Source organism: Vipera ursinii (assembly GCF_947247035.1).
Source record: "Vipera ursinii genome assembly, chromosome: Z".
Taxonomy (NCBI): Eukaryota; Metazoa; Chordata; class Lepidosauria; order Squamata; family Viperidae; genus Vipera; species Vipera ursinii.
In genome coordinates, this window is record NC_139517.1 from 108,848,163 (window position 1) to 108,862,080 (window position 13,918).

The window sequence follows — 13,918 nt, forward strand, 5'->3', positions numbered from 1 at the left end:
CCGACACGGACTTGCTCGCCCTCAGGGGTGCCCCCCTCTCCTGGGTGCGTCCCGCTTTCTTTTCTTTCCCTAATCTCGATGAGGGGCCCAATTGTTGGGACCCTGAGGGATGGCCGGGAAAGGCCAGGGGCTTGCGATATAAACCTAATAAGAGGCCCCTGGTTAATTTTTTAGCTAAATTTTTTAGGGGGTTGGGGAGGGGGGTGGGGGGTAGTGGTTGTTCGGCGGTGGGGGGTAGCCAAACAACTTTGTTGCAGGCCAGGCCTGGGTCTGACGGCGCTCGTGGAGAGCGGGTTGTGGGTACATCTGGGGCTCTTGAGCGGGTCGTGGGACTACCAATTCCCACGACGGGGAAAGGCAGCAGGCGGATAGACAGGGGGCCATATCGTTACCGGGAGGGCCGTCTCCGCTGTCTTCAAGCGGTGAGGCGCTCCGACCCTCTGGTTCTTCCCCGAGGTCCCGGGAGCGGGGATGTGCAGCCTCCTGAGCTCCGGCTGGTGTACCTGAATGCCAGGTCCGTGGTTAATAAAGCTCCCCTCGTTAGGGATCTAGTTGAGGGTGAGCATGCGGACCTGGCTTGCATCACGGAGACTTGGTTGGGCCCAGAGGGTGGGGTCCCTTTGGTTGACCTCTGCCCACCAGGTTTCCGGGTGCTACACCGGCCACGAGCTCAAGGTAGGGGTGGGGGAGTGGCGGTTACCATTAGGGAGACCTTATGTCCGCGGGAGGCCACCGTTTCTCAGATAGTCGGGTGTGAGTCTCTCTTCATGAGATTTGGTCCTGGGGCGCAGTTGGGCTTGCTGCTGGTGTACATTTCGCCTAGTCTCACAGCGGCAGCCCTGCCCGAGCTGCTCGATATCCTCTCGGGTTTGGTGGTTGAGTTTCCCAAACTTATAGTTTTGGGAGACTTCAATCTACCATCTCTGGGAGGTTCATCTGAGCTAGCTCGGGAGTTCATGGCTTCCATGGCGGCCATGGACCTGACGCAAGTAATTTCAGAGCCAACTCATGAGGGAGGCCACACCCTTGACCTGATTTTTTTATCTAGACGGTGGTTGGATGATCTAGGTGGGGGCTCTCCATTTATTATGCCCCTGTCATGGACCGATCATCATCTCCTGCGGCTGGTCTTCCGCTTTGCCACCCCCCGCCGTGGGGGTACGGAGCCAATTAGATGGTACCGCCCCAGACGCTTAATGGATCCTGACAGATTCCAAGCGGCGCTGGGGTCCCCACCTGCCTCCACTGCTCACTGCTCGGCTGATGCCTTAGTGGAAGCCTGGGGAAGGGCAGCCACTGAGGCACTTGACCGGGTTGTACCCTTGCGGCCCCTGACCCGGCGCAGATCCCAGCGAGCTCCATGGTTTTCCGCGGAGCTCCGGGAGATGAAGCGCCGGAAACGGGGCCTAGAGAGCTGCTGGAGGTCTAGCCGATCCGAACCCGACCGATTGCGGTTAAGAACCTATATTAGGTCTTATCTCGCAGCGATGAGGGTGGCGAGGTGTAATTACTTCTCCACCCTCATCGCGTCCGCAGATAATCGCCCGGCCGCCTTGTTTAGGGTGACTCGCTCACTTCTCAATCAGGAGGTGAGAGAGGATCCCTTGCAAGGTCGTGCCGAGGAATTTAGTCATCATCTGTCGGATAAAATCGCTCGGATTCGGACCGGTTTGGACTCCAGCTGGGCAGAGTCAGGCGATCAGGACACGGGCGGTCTTGTCAATGTTATCTGGGAAGAGTTTGATTCTGTGACCCCTGATGAAGTGGACAGGATTATGGGGAGGCTGAGCTCCTCCACATGTTTGTTGGACCCGTGCCCTTCCTGGCTGGTTTATGCAGCTAGGGAGAGGACACGAGGCTGGTTCCAGGCGGTTATATCTGCTTCTTTGAGTGAGGGTTATTTCCCCGCCGTCTTGAAGGAGGCGGTGGTGAGACCTCTCCTCAAGAAGCCTGTCCTGGACCCAGCCGTTTTGAACAACTTTCGTCCAGTCTCCAACCTTCGCTTTCTTGCGAAGGTTGTTGAGAGTGTGGTGGCGCATCAGCTCCCTCTGGTCCTGGATGAAGCGGATTATCTGGACCCCTACCAATCGGGTTTCAGGCCCGGGTACAGCACGGAGACGGCATTGGTCGCTCTGGTGAATGATCTCTGGAGGGCGCGGGATAGGGGACATTCCTCTATCCTAGTCCTATTAGACCTCTCAGCGGCTTTCGATACCATCGACCATGGTATCTTGCTGCGGCGTCTCAGGGGATTGGGAGTGGGAGGCACAGTTCTTCAGTGGTTCTCCTCCTATCTCCTGGGACGCTCGGAGTCGGTGTTGGCAGGGGGGCAGAGATCGGCCCCTAGGTCTCTCGTTTGTGGAGTTCCTCAGGGGTCGGTTCTCTCGCCTCTCCTGTTCAACATCTATATGAAACCGCTGGGTGAGATCATTCGTGGTTTTGGAGTTGGGTATCATCAGTATGCCGATGATACCCAACTTTTCTTTTCGACCCCAAACCACCCCAGTGATGCCCTCGCCGTGATGTCCCGTTGCCTGGAGGCGGTTCGGGTCTGGATGGGGAGGAACAGACTTCAGCTCAACCCTGACAAGACTGAGTGGCTGTGCATTCCGGCATCCCGGGACATTCCAAATGTTCCATCTCTTTCTATGGGGGGTGAGCTCTTACCCCCCGTGGATAGGGCTCGCAACTTGGGAGTCCTTCTAGATTCGCGGCTTACTTTGGAAGAGCATATAGTGGCCGTGACTAGGGGGGCTTTCGCCCAGGTTCGCCTGGTGCGCCAGTTGCGGCCCTATCTAAACCGGGATGCCCTGTGTACAGTCACTCATGCGCTCGTGACCTCTCGCCTTGACTACTGTAATGCTCTCTACATGGGGCTTCCCTTGAAGACCACCCGGAGGCTCCAACTGGTACAGAATGCGGCCGCGAGAGTTGTCTTGGGAGTTTCCCGGTACTCCCATGTTACACCTTTGCTCCGCGAGCTGCATTGGTTACCAGTTGTCTTTCGGGTGAGGTTCAAGGTGTTGGTTACGATCTTTAAGGCCCTACATGGCATGGGTCCGGGTTACCTCAGGGACCACCTGCTGCCGGCATCGACTCCCCTCCGCCCTGTGCGTTCCCACAGAGAGGGCCTCCTCAGGGTGCCGCCAGTCAGGGAATGTCGACTGGTGGCCCCCAGGGGGAGGGCCTTCTCTGTGGGGGCCCCGGCTTTATGGAATCAGTTGCCGGTGGAGCTCCGGATGGCACCAGACCTTCGAACTTTCCGTCGGGGCCTGAAGACCCATCTGTTCGAATTAGCTGGTCTGGCCTGATGGGGATTATGGGTTTTTTAATTGTTTTTAATCTGTATTACTGTTTTATTGGGCAAGGGTTTAATTCTTTTTAATTTTTGTATAGTGTTTTTTGTTTTTTATATGTGCCCTGTGAACCGCCCTGAGTCCTACCAAGGAGAAGGGCAGTATATAAATCAAATAAATAATAATAAATAATAATAATAAAGACAGAACATTGAATAAATCCTTAATATTATATCTGTAGCCTTGTAGTTAGTGGTTCATGAAGAATCAGAGACACTGAATTCATACTTCCAACATTTCCAGGACAATTCTTCAGTTATACTGTTTAATATGTTGACTGCATATTTTGCTTCACTAAGGTTTGCTTCACTACAGCTGTCTGAATTTATAGTTCAAGCCTTAAACCATAGCTTGAACTCTAATGGTTGCATTTACTCAATCTACTAAACCACACATGGGTAAACTACTTTATTGCTTACTCTAATGCATGGAATACATTATTCTATATTCTGTTATAATATTTCCTAATACTTTATAGGAGCATATGAACAATCTTCAGCTGATCCTGGGTTCTTGCTTTGTTCCCTCTTCTACATGTTAATAAGGAGACTGGGAGCATTTGTTTTAATGAAACTATGTTTAAGCCGAATTAAGCCAAACTTTCAAATCCTAAGTAATTCAATTAAACATATTTTAACAATTCCAATATTCCAGGTTTAGATTGTAGAGAGCTCAGAAGTAGAAAGTTCTAAACTATATTTTTCAAGGTAGCAGGAAACAATGGTGTGTGATGGATAGCAACATGTAAATCAGTATTTTAGTGTTATATATAGCTTCTCACTAAGTATAAGTTCATTATCACACATCCTAATGACTTAATATTACCCTCCTTCCAGAACTAATGTGAAACATAAATATAAAATGCCATCAGATAATGCTTTTCTCCTCAAAACAAAACAAAAACAAAACAGATGATATAGATGTGAAACTTCAATATATCCTCTGCTCATTGTGAAACCTAAAATCGAAACATTGTACATGTTTTATCAACCTCAGTTTCATACCTATTGAACCAATATTAATAATTATCTTCTAAAATGTATGTAAAGATGAATCAGTATGGAAAATCAAAATGCCATAGGTAAATATTAAAATTCTGGTTTCAGATAATGAGGAAGTTTATTTTTAGCACTATAGCTGATGTACCTAATCTTTGTATTAAATACCAAAAAAAGATTGTCTGCAAATCCAGTGAAGTTGAATAGAAGTCTGATGGTGACATCAAATAATTATGTTGTCTATTTTTTCTTTTCTTCTTTATTTTAAAAAAATGCTTATTTTCAGTCTTATTGCTTTTGACCATACAAAAATCCTATTAAATTTTATATTTGCTTTTCCATCTGAGCTTCTAAGATTACAGTCCTTGATCATTTCAAGAACAGAACAGAACAGAACAGAACAGAACAGAACAGAACAGAACAGAACAGAACAGAATAGAATAGAATAGAATAGAATAGAATAGAATAGAATAGAATAACAAAGTTGGAAGGCGCCAACTCTGGGACCTAGTCCAGCCCCCTGATCAGGCAGGAAACCCTATATCATTTCAAACAAATGGCTCTGCAATATCTTCTTAAAAACTTCCCAGTTTTGGAACATTCACAACTTCTGGAGGCAAGTTGTTCCACTGATTAATTGTTCTAACTTTCACTTCCTTTTAAAGTTTGGTTTCTGTTCCAGAGCAAATTCCGTGACGTGGAACCCACACAAAATGATGGGAGTTCCTCTGCAGTGTTCTGCCTTGCTTGTGCGCGAAGAGGTGAGCCTCTAAAAATTTAGATTATGTCTTGTTGCCTTCAAAGTTTTGCCTTTTCATATGCCTTTTCATATAATTGTGACAGACTTTTAATTAAGGTAACATCTGAAATTTAAAAACAAAAATGTTCAATGACTTTTAAATCCAAAATTAGAATAAGCTTCGTAGTAACTGTCCAGTAGGAAAAAGGTATATGTAATTAAAGGTCCAGAAGGGATTTTGGCAGTCTTCCAGTCTAACCCCCTGCCCAAGGCAGAAGAAGTCTTATTCCATCCCAGACAAATAGTTGTCCAATCTTTTCTTTAAATCCTTTTTGTATTTAAATTATTTTTCGTCAAAGAGGTGTAGGAAATTGCTTTAGTGATCCACACTTTATTTAGAATAGACAACACTGGACTGTAATATATAACTCAAGAATACCACTTGTGTGGAAGTGATAAAGACCCAAAATTCTATAACCACAATAGATTCCAGTGTTTTTTGTTGTTGTTAGCTGCAAAGTCATGTCCGACCCATCACGACCCTATGGACAACGTTCCTCCAGGCCTTCCTGTCCTCTACCATCTACCATCTTCTGGAGTCGAGAAGCCCATAAATAAATTACAAATGCAATAAGATTTCTTAGACTCTCTAGACTAGAAACTATACATAGCTATTCATGCCAGGTTTCATTGAATGATCCCACAGATATTGATATTAACAAATTACCTTGCTTTCCAGATTTTGCATAATTGTATACACTTTTGACATTGTCCCTGTACTTGCCTTATTTGTAAACTTCCAAACGCTGTGGGAATTTTTCTTAGAGAGTTTCTTCAGCTTCTCAATCATTTTGCCTGCTTCTTTTGGTACCTTTTCCAACACAACAAGTAGCTCTTTAAGATGCAATAAATCAGAACTATGTAGAGTGTTATTATTTCTTTTTAAGGGGTTGATGCAAAGCTGCAATCAAATGCATGCTTCTTACCTCTTCCAACAAGATAAGCATTATGATCTCTCTTATGACACTGGAGACAAAGCATTGCAATGTGGACGCCACGTTGATGTCTTTAAACTATGGCTGATGTGGCGAGCAAAGGTAAGCATTTTGATGATGTTTGTAGGGATAAGAGTAGTTCAAACCAGGGATCTCAAAATGCAATAAGGAAAATTGTTAAACTTCAGAGATAGCAATAGTACTTAGACTTATATAGCACTTCACAGTGCTTTACATTCCTCTCTAAGTGGCTACAGGGTCAGTATATTGCTCCCAACAATCTGGGTCCTCATTTTACCAACCTCAGAAGGATGGAAGGCTGAGTCAACCTTGACATGTTGAGGATTGAACCTTTGGCAGTGAGCTGAAGTAGCCTACAATGCTTCATTTTAACCACTACGCCACCATGGTGCAGATAAGACCAGGTCTGTTAATTTCCTTGGAATGATCTATAGTGAAGTGCTTGGAACATCATTGATAATGCTACTTATTTGGGGTATGCTGAGAAGATAATATATATTGCTGTATATATAGGAGGTACATCCAGGTATATCTTCAGCTAAACTATTTTCTTGATTCCATTTCCCAATTTCTTTGACTCATGCTCCATCTCCAAATTCCCATCAGGGTATTCCTTGAAAAGGAGTGTTTCTGTAGTGGGGAACACTTTGAGTCCAAGGTCCTCATACAGCCCCAACCCTGTTAGTCCCAAATTATAATTGCAGAAAATGGAAGCCAAGGTTTCCTGTGATGTTAAAGCAGAAAAACATAACAATCTAATGTACCTTCTGAAATAGATGCAATGAGAGAGAAATTGGCAAAAGTGCTGAGGAGGGAATATATATGTGTGTCTTCCTATATATGTGTCTTCCTATATATGTGTCATATCATCACCCTGCCCATCACCTACCCATGCTACTAAAATATTTATACATAGCTCTAGACCAGAGGTGCCCAAACCCCGATCTGTGGACCAGTACCCGGCTGCGACATGCCAGCAACTGGTCCACACAAACAAGCAAAGCCCCATCCATGGAATGCAGGCAGCGCACAAAACCACGCACCCCCAGGTGCACGGAAAAACCTCTCTCCACGGAATTAGTTCCTGGTGCCCAAAAGGTTGGTGGCCTTTATTCTAGACCATGATCATGCCAATTTTTCTATTGGTTCCATTTAAATTTTCAAGCATTTTTATGTTCTGGTATTGTCCTTCTGCCTATTCCTCCCCTTATCCTACCAATACATGATTTTTAAAAAATGGTCAAGGGAACATTTTGCTTCCATCTCCATTGTGCTTTGGACAAATCGAAATTGTTGGTTGCTAGGCAACCCTTCTTAGTCCTTCTGCACTGCAGCTTGGAGGTAAACTTGTGCAATGTCTTATATAAGACCTCTGTTTCTTTAAGAAGCAAATAAGAGAAGAATGCTGGGAGTAGCCAACAAACAATGATACAAAAACGTTTACCTTTCTCTGGGTACACACCCAGAAAGTGGGTGTCACTTTCAAGCTTAGAACACTTGATGTCATGCAATTATGCCTTGGCATCCAGCTCTTGCTAGTTGGTAGCATAATTGTGACACTAATGAAATCAAGCTAAAAGCTTTTGGGAAACAGAAAGGATTTCGTTGTAGGAATTCTTAAAACTAGATGTGGCAAACTGTGATGAAAACACCTGCTTCCACTTTAGGCAGCAATTAAGAATAGGCACATTATTGATGTGGAGAAACAAATTAAAAACCTGTTCTTTTCTGGGGCATATTTGTAAGAAACCTCAAAGGACCACCTCTTTGGCCATTTGAAAAGGAGTTGCCAAATAAATACTTCCTGCATAATGATTCCAATTTTTCTGGCATGAGTTGTCTAAAAAATGATTCATTATTGTAAACAGCAATAAATAAATAATTAGTGTTTGTTATAGAGATCTTTGTTCCATCACTGTTTATTCCAGTATCCATAAATCACTCCCAACACGAATTAAATCCACCCTAATCTGCTATACATACTATCTGCACAGTGAAGAAAATTCAGCATGTGTTATCATTGTTCAGCTTGAGGTGATCTTTTGGAGGTGGTTTTTCACCTTAAGACAAGTCAATCAGCATTCATTGTTCTAGAACAGGGGTGTCAGCTGGCCCGTGGGCCGGTTTCATCATACCAAAGCTGCACCCACCCCATTGCCGGCAATGCAAAAAGAGTCGTGATACATCACGACACATCACGTGTTGTGGTGAGTTTGACACCCGTGTTCTAGAAGTAACTTTACCAATCACTGAGTTCACTCCTTCCAGCACTCAGTGAAATGAAATATATCATTTCCTCTCCTTTGTTATTTATATCATTTTATCTATTAATCAAATGTTCATCCCACTGCAATTACCCTGTAAACCGCCCTGAGTCCTTCGGGAAAGGGCGGTATATAAATGTAATAAATAAATAAATAAATAAATAAAAGATTTTCAGCAGCTCACTAAAGTAAAAAAATATAATAAAGTATGAAAACATAGCCCTAGAACCAATAAACTCCCAATACATGCATGGCATCACACCCTAAAACCTTTCTAGAATAATAATAATAATAATAATAATAATAATAATAATAATAATAATAATAATAATAATAATAATAATAATAATAATAATAATAATAATAATTTAATTTCTATACCGCCCTTCTCCTGAAGGACTCAGGGCGGTGTACAGGGCAATACAATAAAATACAACATACAAAAATTTAAAAAAATATTAAATATTACAGCCCAATTCAATACAATTATTACAATAACATTAAAATACCCCTAAACCCATCAGACCAGGCCGGCTTGTTCAAATAAATATGTTTTTAGGTCACGTCGGAAGGAGCGAAGGTCGGGAGCCATCCGGAGCTCCACCGGTAAAGCTTTGTCTTCAACCTTTATTTATTATTTATGTTGCTTTTATTAACTTAATTAAAAAAAGGAGAAAAAGAACCAAAATAAATCAATAAATGGGAGGAGGGAAAGAAAGCACCCAAAAAAGTATGAATATGAGGACTTCTCATCTATGTATGTACAATATACAATTTTGCACAATGGTTGTGTTCTGTATAATTGTACTCCATATTTGTACACAATTCATTCACATGTCACAAGTAGCTTCTGACCTTCAATTTACTGAGTAACTGGGCCATAAATATATTTTTTAATAATAGGAAGGAGAAGGAGTATTCATTTATGTTGTTGAGCTGTCAGTTTCCATATCAGAAGTACCAATAGAATTGGTCTTTGATCCAATTAATCCAAAGTAGGTTTTGCATATGCAGGTGGTTCTCATTTAACGCGGGTAATTGGGACCTTAATTTCCATTGCTAAGTGACATGTATGATAAAGTGCAATATCAAATGATTCCACTACTTAGATACAGAAATTTTAGCACTTCTAATTTTTGTTAAGTGAAGTTACTGTCACTGTGGGCTGCTAAGCAAAGGCATCGCACAGTTGTCATTTGTGACTTCCTGTAATGGAATGCATGGGGGATCTGGAGAAAAGAGAAGAGATGCTGCCCAAGGAATAATCAGACAAAAAGGGCAGAAGTCTGCAGTCTCTTAAAAAAAAAAAACAAGGAAGCCTCTCTCAATGTAGCTTTGTACTTTCAGACTTACAAGTTTCTATTAATGTACCTTTATAATAAAGCAAATTTCATTTATCTTGTGTTTCCTGTCTGGTTTATTTATTTATTATTTATTAATTTAATTTATATAAATTAATTTACCCAGAAAGGCTTGCCTCTGTCTTACAGATCTGAAAGTACAAACTTATTCTCCCTCCACTTTTAACTGCTTGCTCCATTTTTCAAAAAAATAATGTGATTTGTATAGCCATTCTTGCTGTTTTTTTTGTCTTTGCTTTGTTCTGCAGGGCACTATAGGATTCGAAGCACATATTGATAAATGCTTGGATCTTGCAGAATATCTATATAACAAAATTAAGAACAGAGAAGGCTATGAAATGGTGTTTGATGGAAAGGTATGTTTTCAATTGTAGTTTTGAATAGCAGGTACAGTTTTAGCTGTCCATTGTACTGAGTTGTACAGTGTATAGGATCTCTGAGAATGCACCAATGGATTCTCTTCCAAGTTATCATGCAAAAATTGTGCTGTTGGAGATTTTCCATCAATATATTAATATTTTTATTATTAATTGACATATTAATACACTTTCAGAAATTCAAAACTGTATACGTCATATTCCATCCTTCAGTTTTCCCCTCGTAAATCCAAGATGTAGGCAAAACAACAATGTGACAATCTCAAAGCTTTGGCTTAGTGGGGGTATAAACTAAAATTTCTCTAATTTCTTGTCTAGCACTCTAACTACTGTTTAGTTACTGACAGATCTCAAAACTTATTTACAAGCAATTGTATCCTGCACAAATTATTTGTGGGCTAAGGTGAGAGACATAGTACCATAGAAGTACCTGACAACTATGAGAATGTTTCTCTATTAATCTTCATGCTACAAGGAATCAGCGCTAAGGTTTATGGTCACATATATCTATACGTATATATGAAAGGTTTTCCAGAACATGCCAGATGATTGAAAAGAGGTGATTCCTCAGATAACCAGGCCTTATGCATGATTACTTTCCAATTCTCAGTGGGCTAATTCACTGGTTAGGGAGGGTGGTGGAAGTTCAAAGAAAGAGATTACATTTCAAAAAGCCAAATACCATCAAGAAGTTACTGTAATTATTTCAGTATTTCTTTCATGCCCATCAGTGCAATATGTATAAATAAAAGCTTTTATTCTCTAGCTCTGTCCCTCTGTTTCAAGAGGAATAGCCATATTAAGTCTTTTACAGGATCACAATGGAGAATTTTATGAAAAAGAATACATATATCTGATGTAATAGGCAATGAACTACAAACACTTAGGTAAAAATAAATCAAATAATTCTAATGTATGATAAAAATTATCCATTAGTGTGTCTCAGACTGTTTTGAATGTGGATGTCACCTTCTTAAGAAAACAGATATTTGGAGTGAAACATGATTTCCCCAGCATAAGATGCAATAAATATTAGTAGATGCATTGATTACAATGCTAGTGATTCTTACTCTGCTACACCAAAGTCAATAAACAACAACAACAAAAAACAACATTTCAACTGATCACAATCATAGGAAAGGCAACCCCAGGGACAAGTGAAAACACAGTGCTTACTGCCATTATTGTTCTTCCATTAGCCTCAACACACAAATGTTTGCTTCTGGTACGTGCCTCCCAGTTTACGGAATACAGAAGATAATGAAGAAAGAATGAACCATCTTTCAAAGGTAAAAGGGAGTACAGTATAGATCAGGGCTTTTCAATCAGTGGTACGGGTACCACCTGTGGTACATTGGCACCTGGCAGGTGGTACACGACCATCCTAGAAAAGTGGTAGCGGGGGAGGGGAATGAGCTGAACCGGTGGCAGCACTGCACAAGCCTGAGTGAGAGATGGCTGGAGCTGCAAGGCTGTCAGTGCTCAGCAGAAGCTCCAGGATCAATGCTTCTTCGGGGCTGTCGGGGCTCAGCGGAAGCGCCAGGATCAGCGCCAGGATCCAGCTGCAGCTCAGCGCTGATCCCGGCGCTTCTACTGAGCTCAGAAGAAGTGCCGATCAGCTGGAATGTTGCAGCATCCCCAGGGTCTTGTGATTTACATTTAGAAGCTTGGCAACTGATTCATATTTATGATGGTCACAGTGTCCCAGTGTCATGTGAAGTGACCAAAACCTGCTGCAACCACCCAGCAGAGGAGGGGGAATAAAAACCAAACTCCCCACCCCACCCCACTCCCACTGCCAATCCTCAACAGAAATGCTCAGAACAATGAAAACCTCAGACAGGAGGAAGAGCGCCGCCGAGCGGGCAGGAGGTGTTTTGCTCGGCTGTGGCTTGGGGGGCCCTTTTTTCAGTAACTTCGAACAGTCACTAAGCAAACTGTTGTAAGTTGAGGACTACCTGTACTTCATCACTCTTTTCCTTTTTCTTTTTTTTGGTCATCAAGTTTTTAACACCTTGCTAGGCGACTGGTGATACTTGGATGTTGCCATATCCTAAAAGTGGTACAATGGGTGAAAAGGTTGAAAAGCCCTGGTATAGAACAGAACAGAATGAAGTTTATTTCTGCTATGCAATTTTTAAGGACATCCATCTGTATCTGGGTGGTGTCTCACAATTATCACATATCTTCTAAATAGAGAGGGAACCCTTGCTAGTTAATTAATCGGCCTGCACAGTTTATGGAAGATTATGAAATGAAACAAATTATATTTTCATTACTCCCCAGCCCATTAGTGGCAATGGAGAATGAAGACAGAGATTTATAACTTCACAATGAACTTTTGGGTTAAATTCATCTTGAAAATATCCTGGTACTTATTCTACAAATGTTTGGGCCATTGGATAATTAAACTGAGGTTAATGGAAGCTGAAAGTAAAACTCTTTAGAGGGGACAAGATTTCCTAACTTTGTGTAGATTATACTGAAGCAAAGTCACATGTTTTGGTGAACTATGTAGAGCAGAGATTAGCAACTTAATGACCAGAGATCTTGGTGAACCTTGAAAAGTGTGTTATAAATATTTTGACAACTCACCTGAAAATGCTGAAACTTCATGAGAGTTTTTTCACGATGTGAAATTACACCCAAATTTTTTGAAATCTCACAGAAATGTTGGCAATCTTCAGACCATTAACTTAATGGAATTGTGATATCCAGGATTATAAGAGATTGTCAACTTTTGTACTGAATTTTAGACTATTGCTGTAGGAGGTCTTTCAGACTTGGTGATTCTCCACAAGTGGGTTGCCATGATATGGTAGCATCTATTAATGTATTCACCTCAAAAAGCAGGTTGAATGAATTTGAAGAGCTCCTCATTCTGTTGAGTAGTGTTGTACATACACCTCAAAGACCTTCCCAGAGTGCATCACTAGTGAATCAGAAGGAAGTGACTGTGCAGTATTGATTTGGTTTCCATGTTATGTCTTTGAAGGTGGCACCAATAATTAAAGCTCGAATGATGGAATATGGAACCACAATGGTCAGCTATCAGCCCCTGGGAGACAAGGTCAATTTTTTCCGCATGGTTATCTCCAATCCAGCAGCAGCTCACCAAGACATTGATTTTCTGATTGAAGAAATAGAACGCCTTGGGCAAGATTTATAATCCTATAATCTGCCAGATCCTTCTGAAGTACCTCTAGGTAGACAATTAAGTTGTCACAAACTGTGGTGAATGTATTTGTAGTTTGTTCCAAAGTGATTCTCTTTCTATATTGTGGCGTCAAAGTAGAGTACAGTTTAAAATCAAGAACATTGCTCCTTTTAAAAAGTTGTCTTCTCCCCTCTGAGTTTGCAAAAACTTGTTTTCCAGGAAGATAGTATACAAAAGGCTGCATTTTTGCATATCAAGCATACATATATGTATTCACAATTCTCATCCCTAAGATCAGTGTGATTAGTAAAAAAATAATTCCTTTTGTTAAAAATAGCCAATAGAACAATGGTTTCCAAATGGCCACAGATTGTGGGGCAGCATAAAAACAAAATGCAAAAATGCATATTAAAACTGAGTAACTTTTATCTTTTTTTTTTTACTCTGTTAGAACAGAATTTCTAATTTACATGCAACATTCAGATGTACTTAAATACATCTAATTTTACAAAAGAAATATATAAATATATAAATATATATATTAAAAAAGATCCTATTTTGTAAAATATAGATTTTTTTATTTTATATGGGTTCTAAAAACTGCAGGGACAAATAATGAATATAAGAATGAAATATTTTATTTTTCCTTA

General features: G+C 41.3%; 1 protein-coding gene across 1 annotated transcript in view; it reads left to right on the forward strand.

Moving 5' to 3' along the window:
* Nucleotides 1-13,280, forward strand: part of GAD2 (glutamate decarboxylase 2) — a gene marked incomplete at both ends in the record, with an annotated part of 54,544 nt that extends 41,264 nt beyond the window's left edge. Inside the window, 5 exons of the mRNA XM_083376190.1 lie at nucleotides 5,037-5,115; nucleotides 6,041-6,190; nucleotides 9,983-10,090; nucleotides 11,311-11,400; nucleotides 13,107-13,280. Of these exons, the coding sequence (XP_083232316.1) occupies nucleotides 5,037-5,115; nucleotides 6,041-6,190; nucleotides 9,983-10,090; nucleotides 11,311-11,400; nucleotides 13,107-13,280 (601 nt within the window). The remainder of the gene's footprint in view (nucleotides 1-5,036; nucleotides 5,116-6,040; nucleotides 6,191-9,982; nucleotides 10,091-11,310; nucleotides 11,401-13,106) is intronic.
* Between the last annotated feature and the right edge of the window lie 638 nt (nucleotides 13,281-13,918).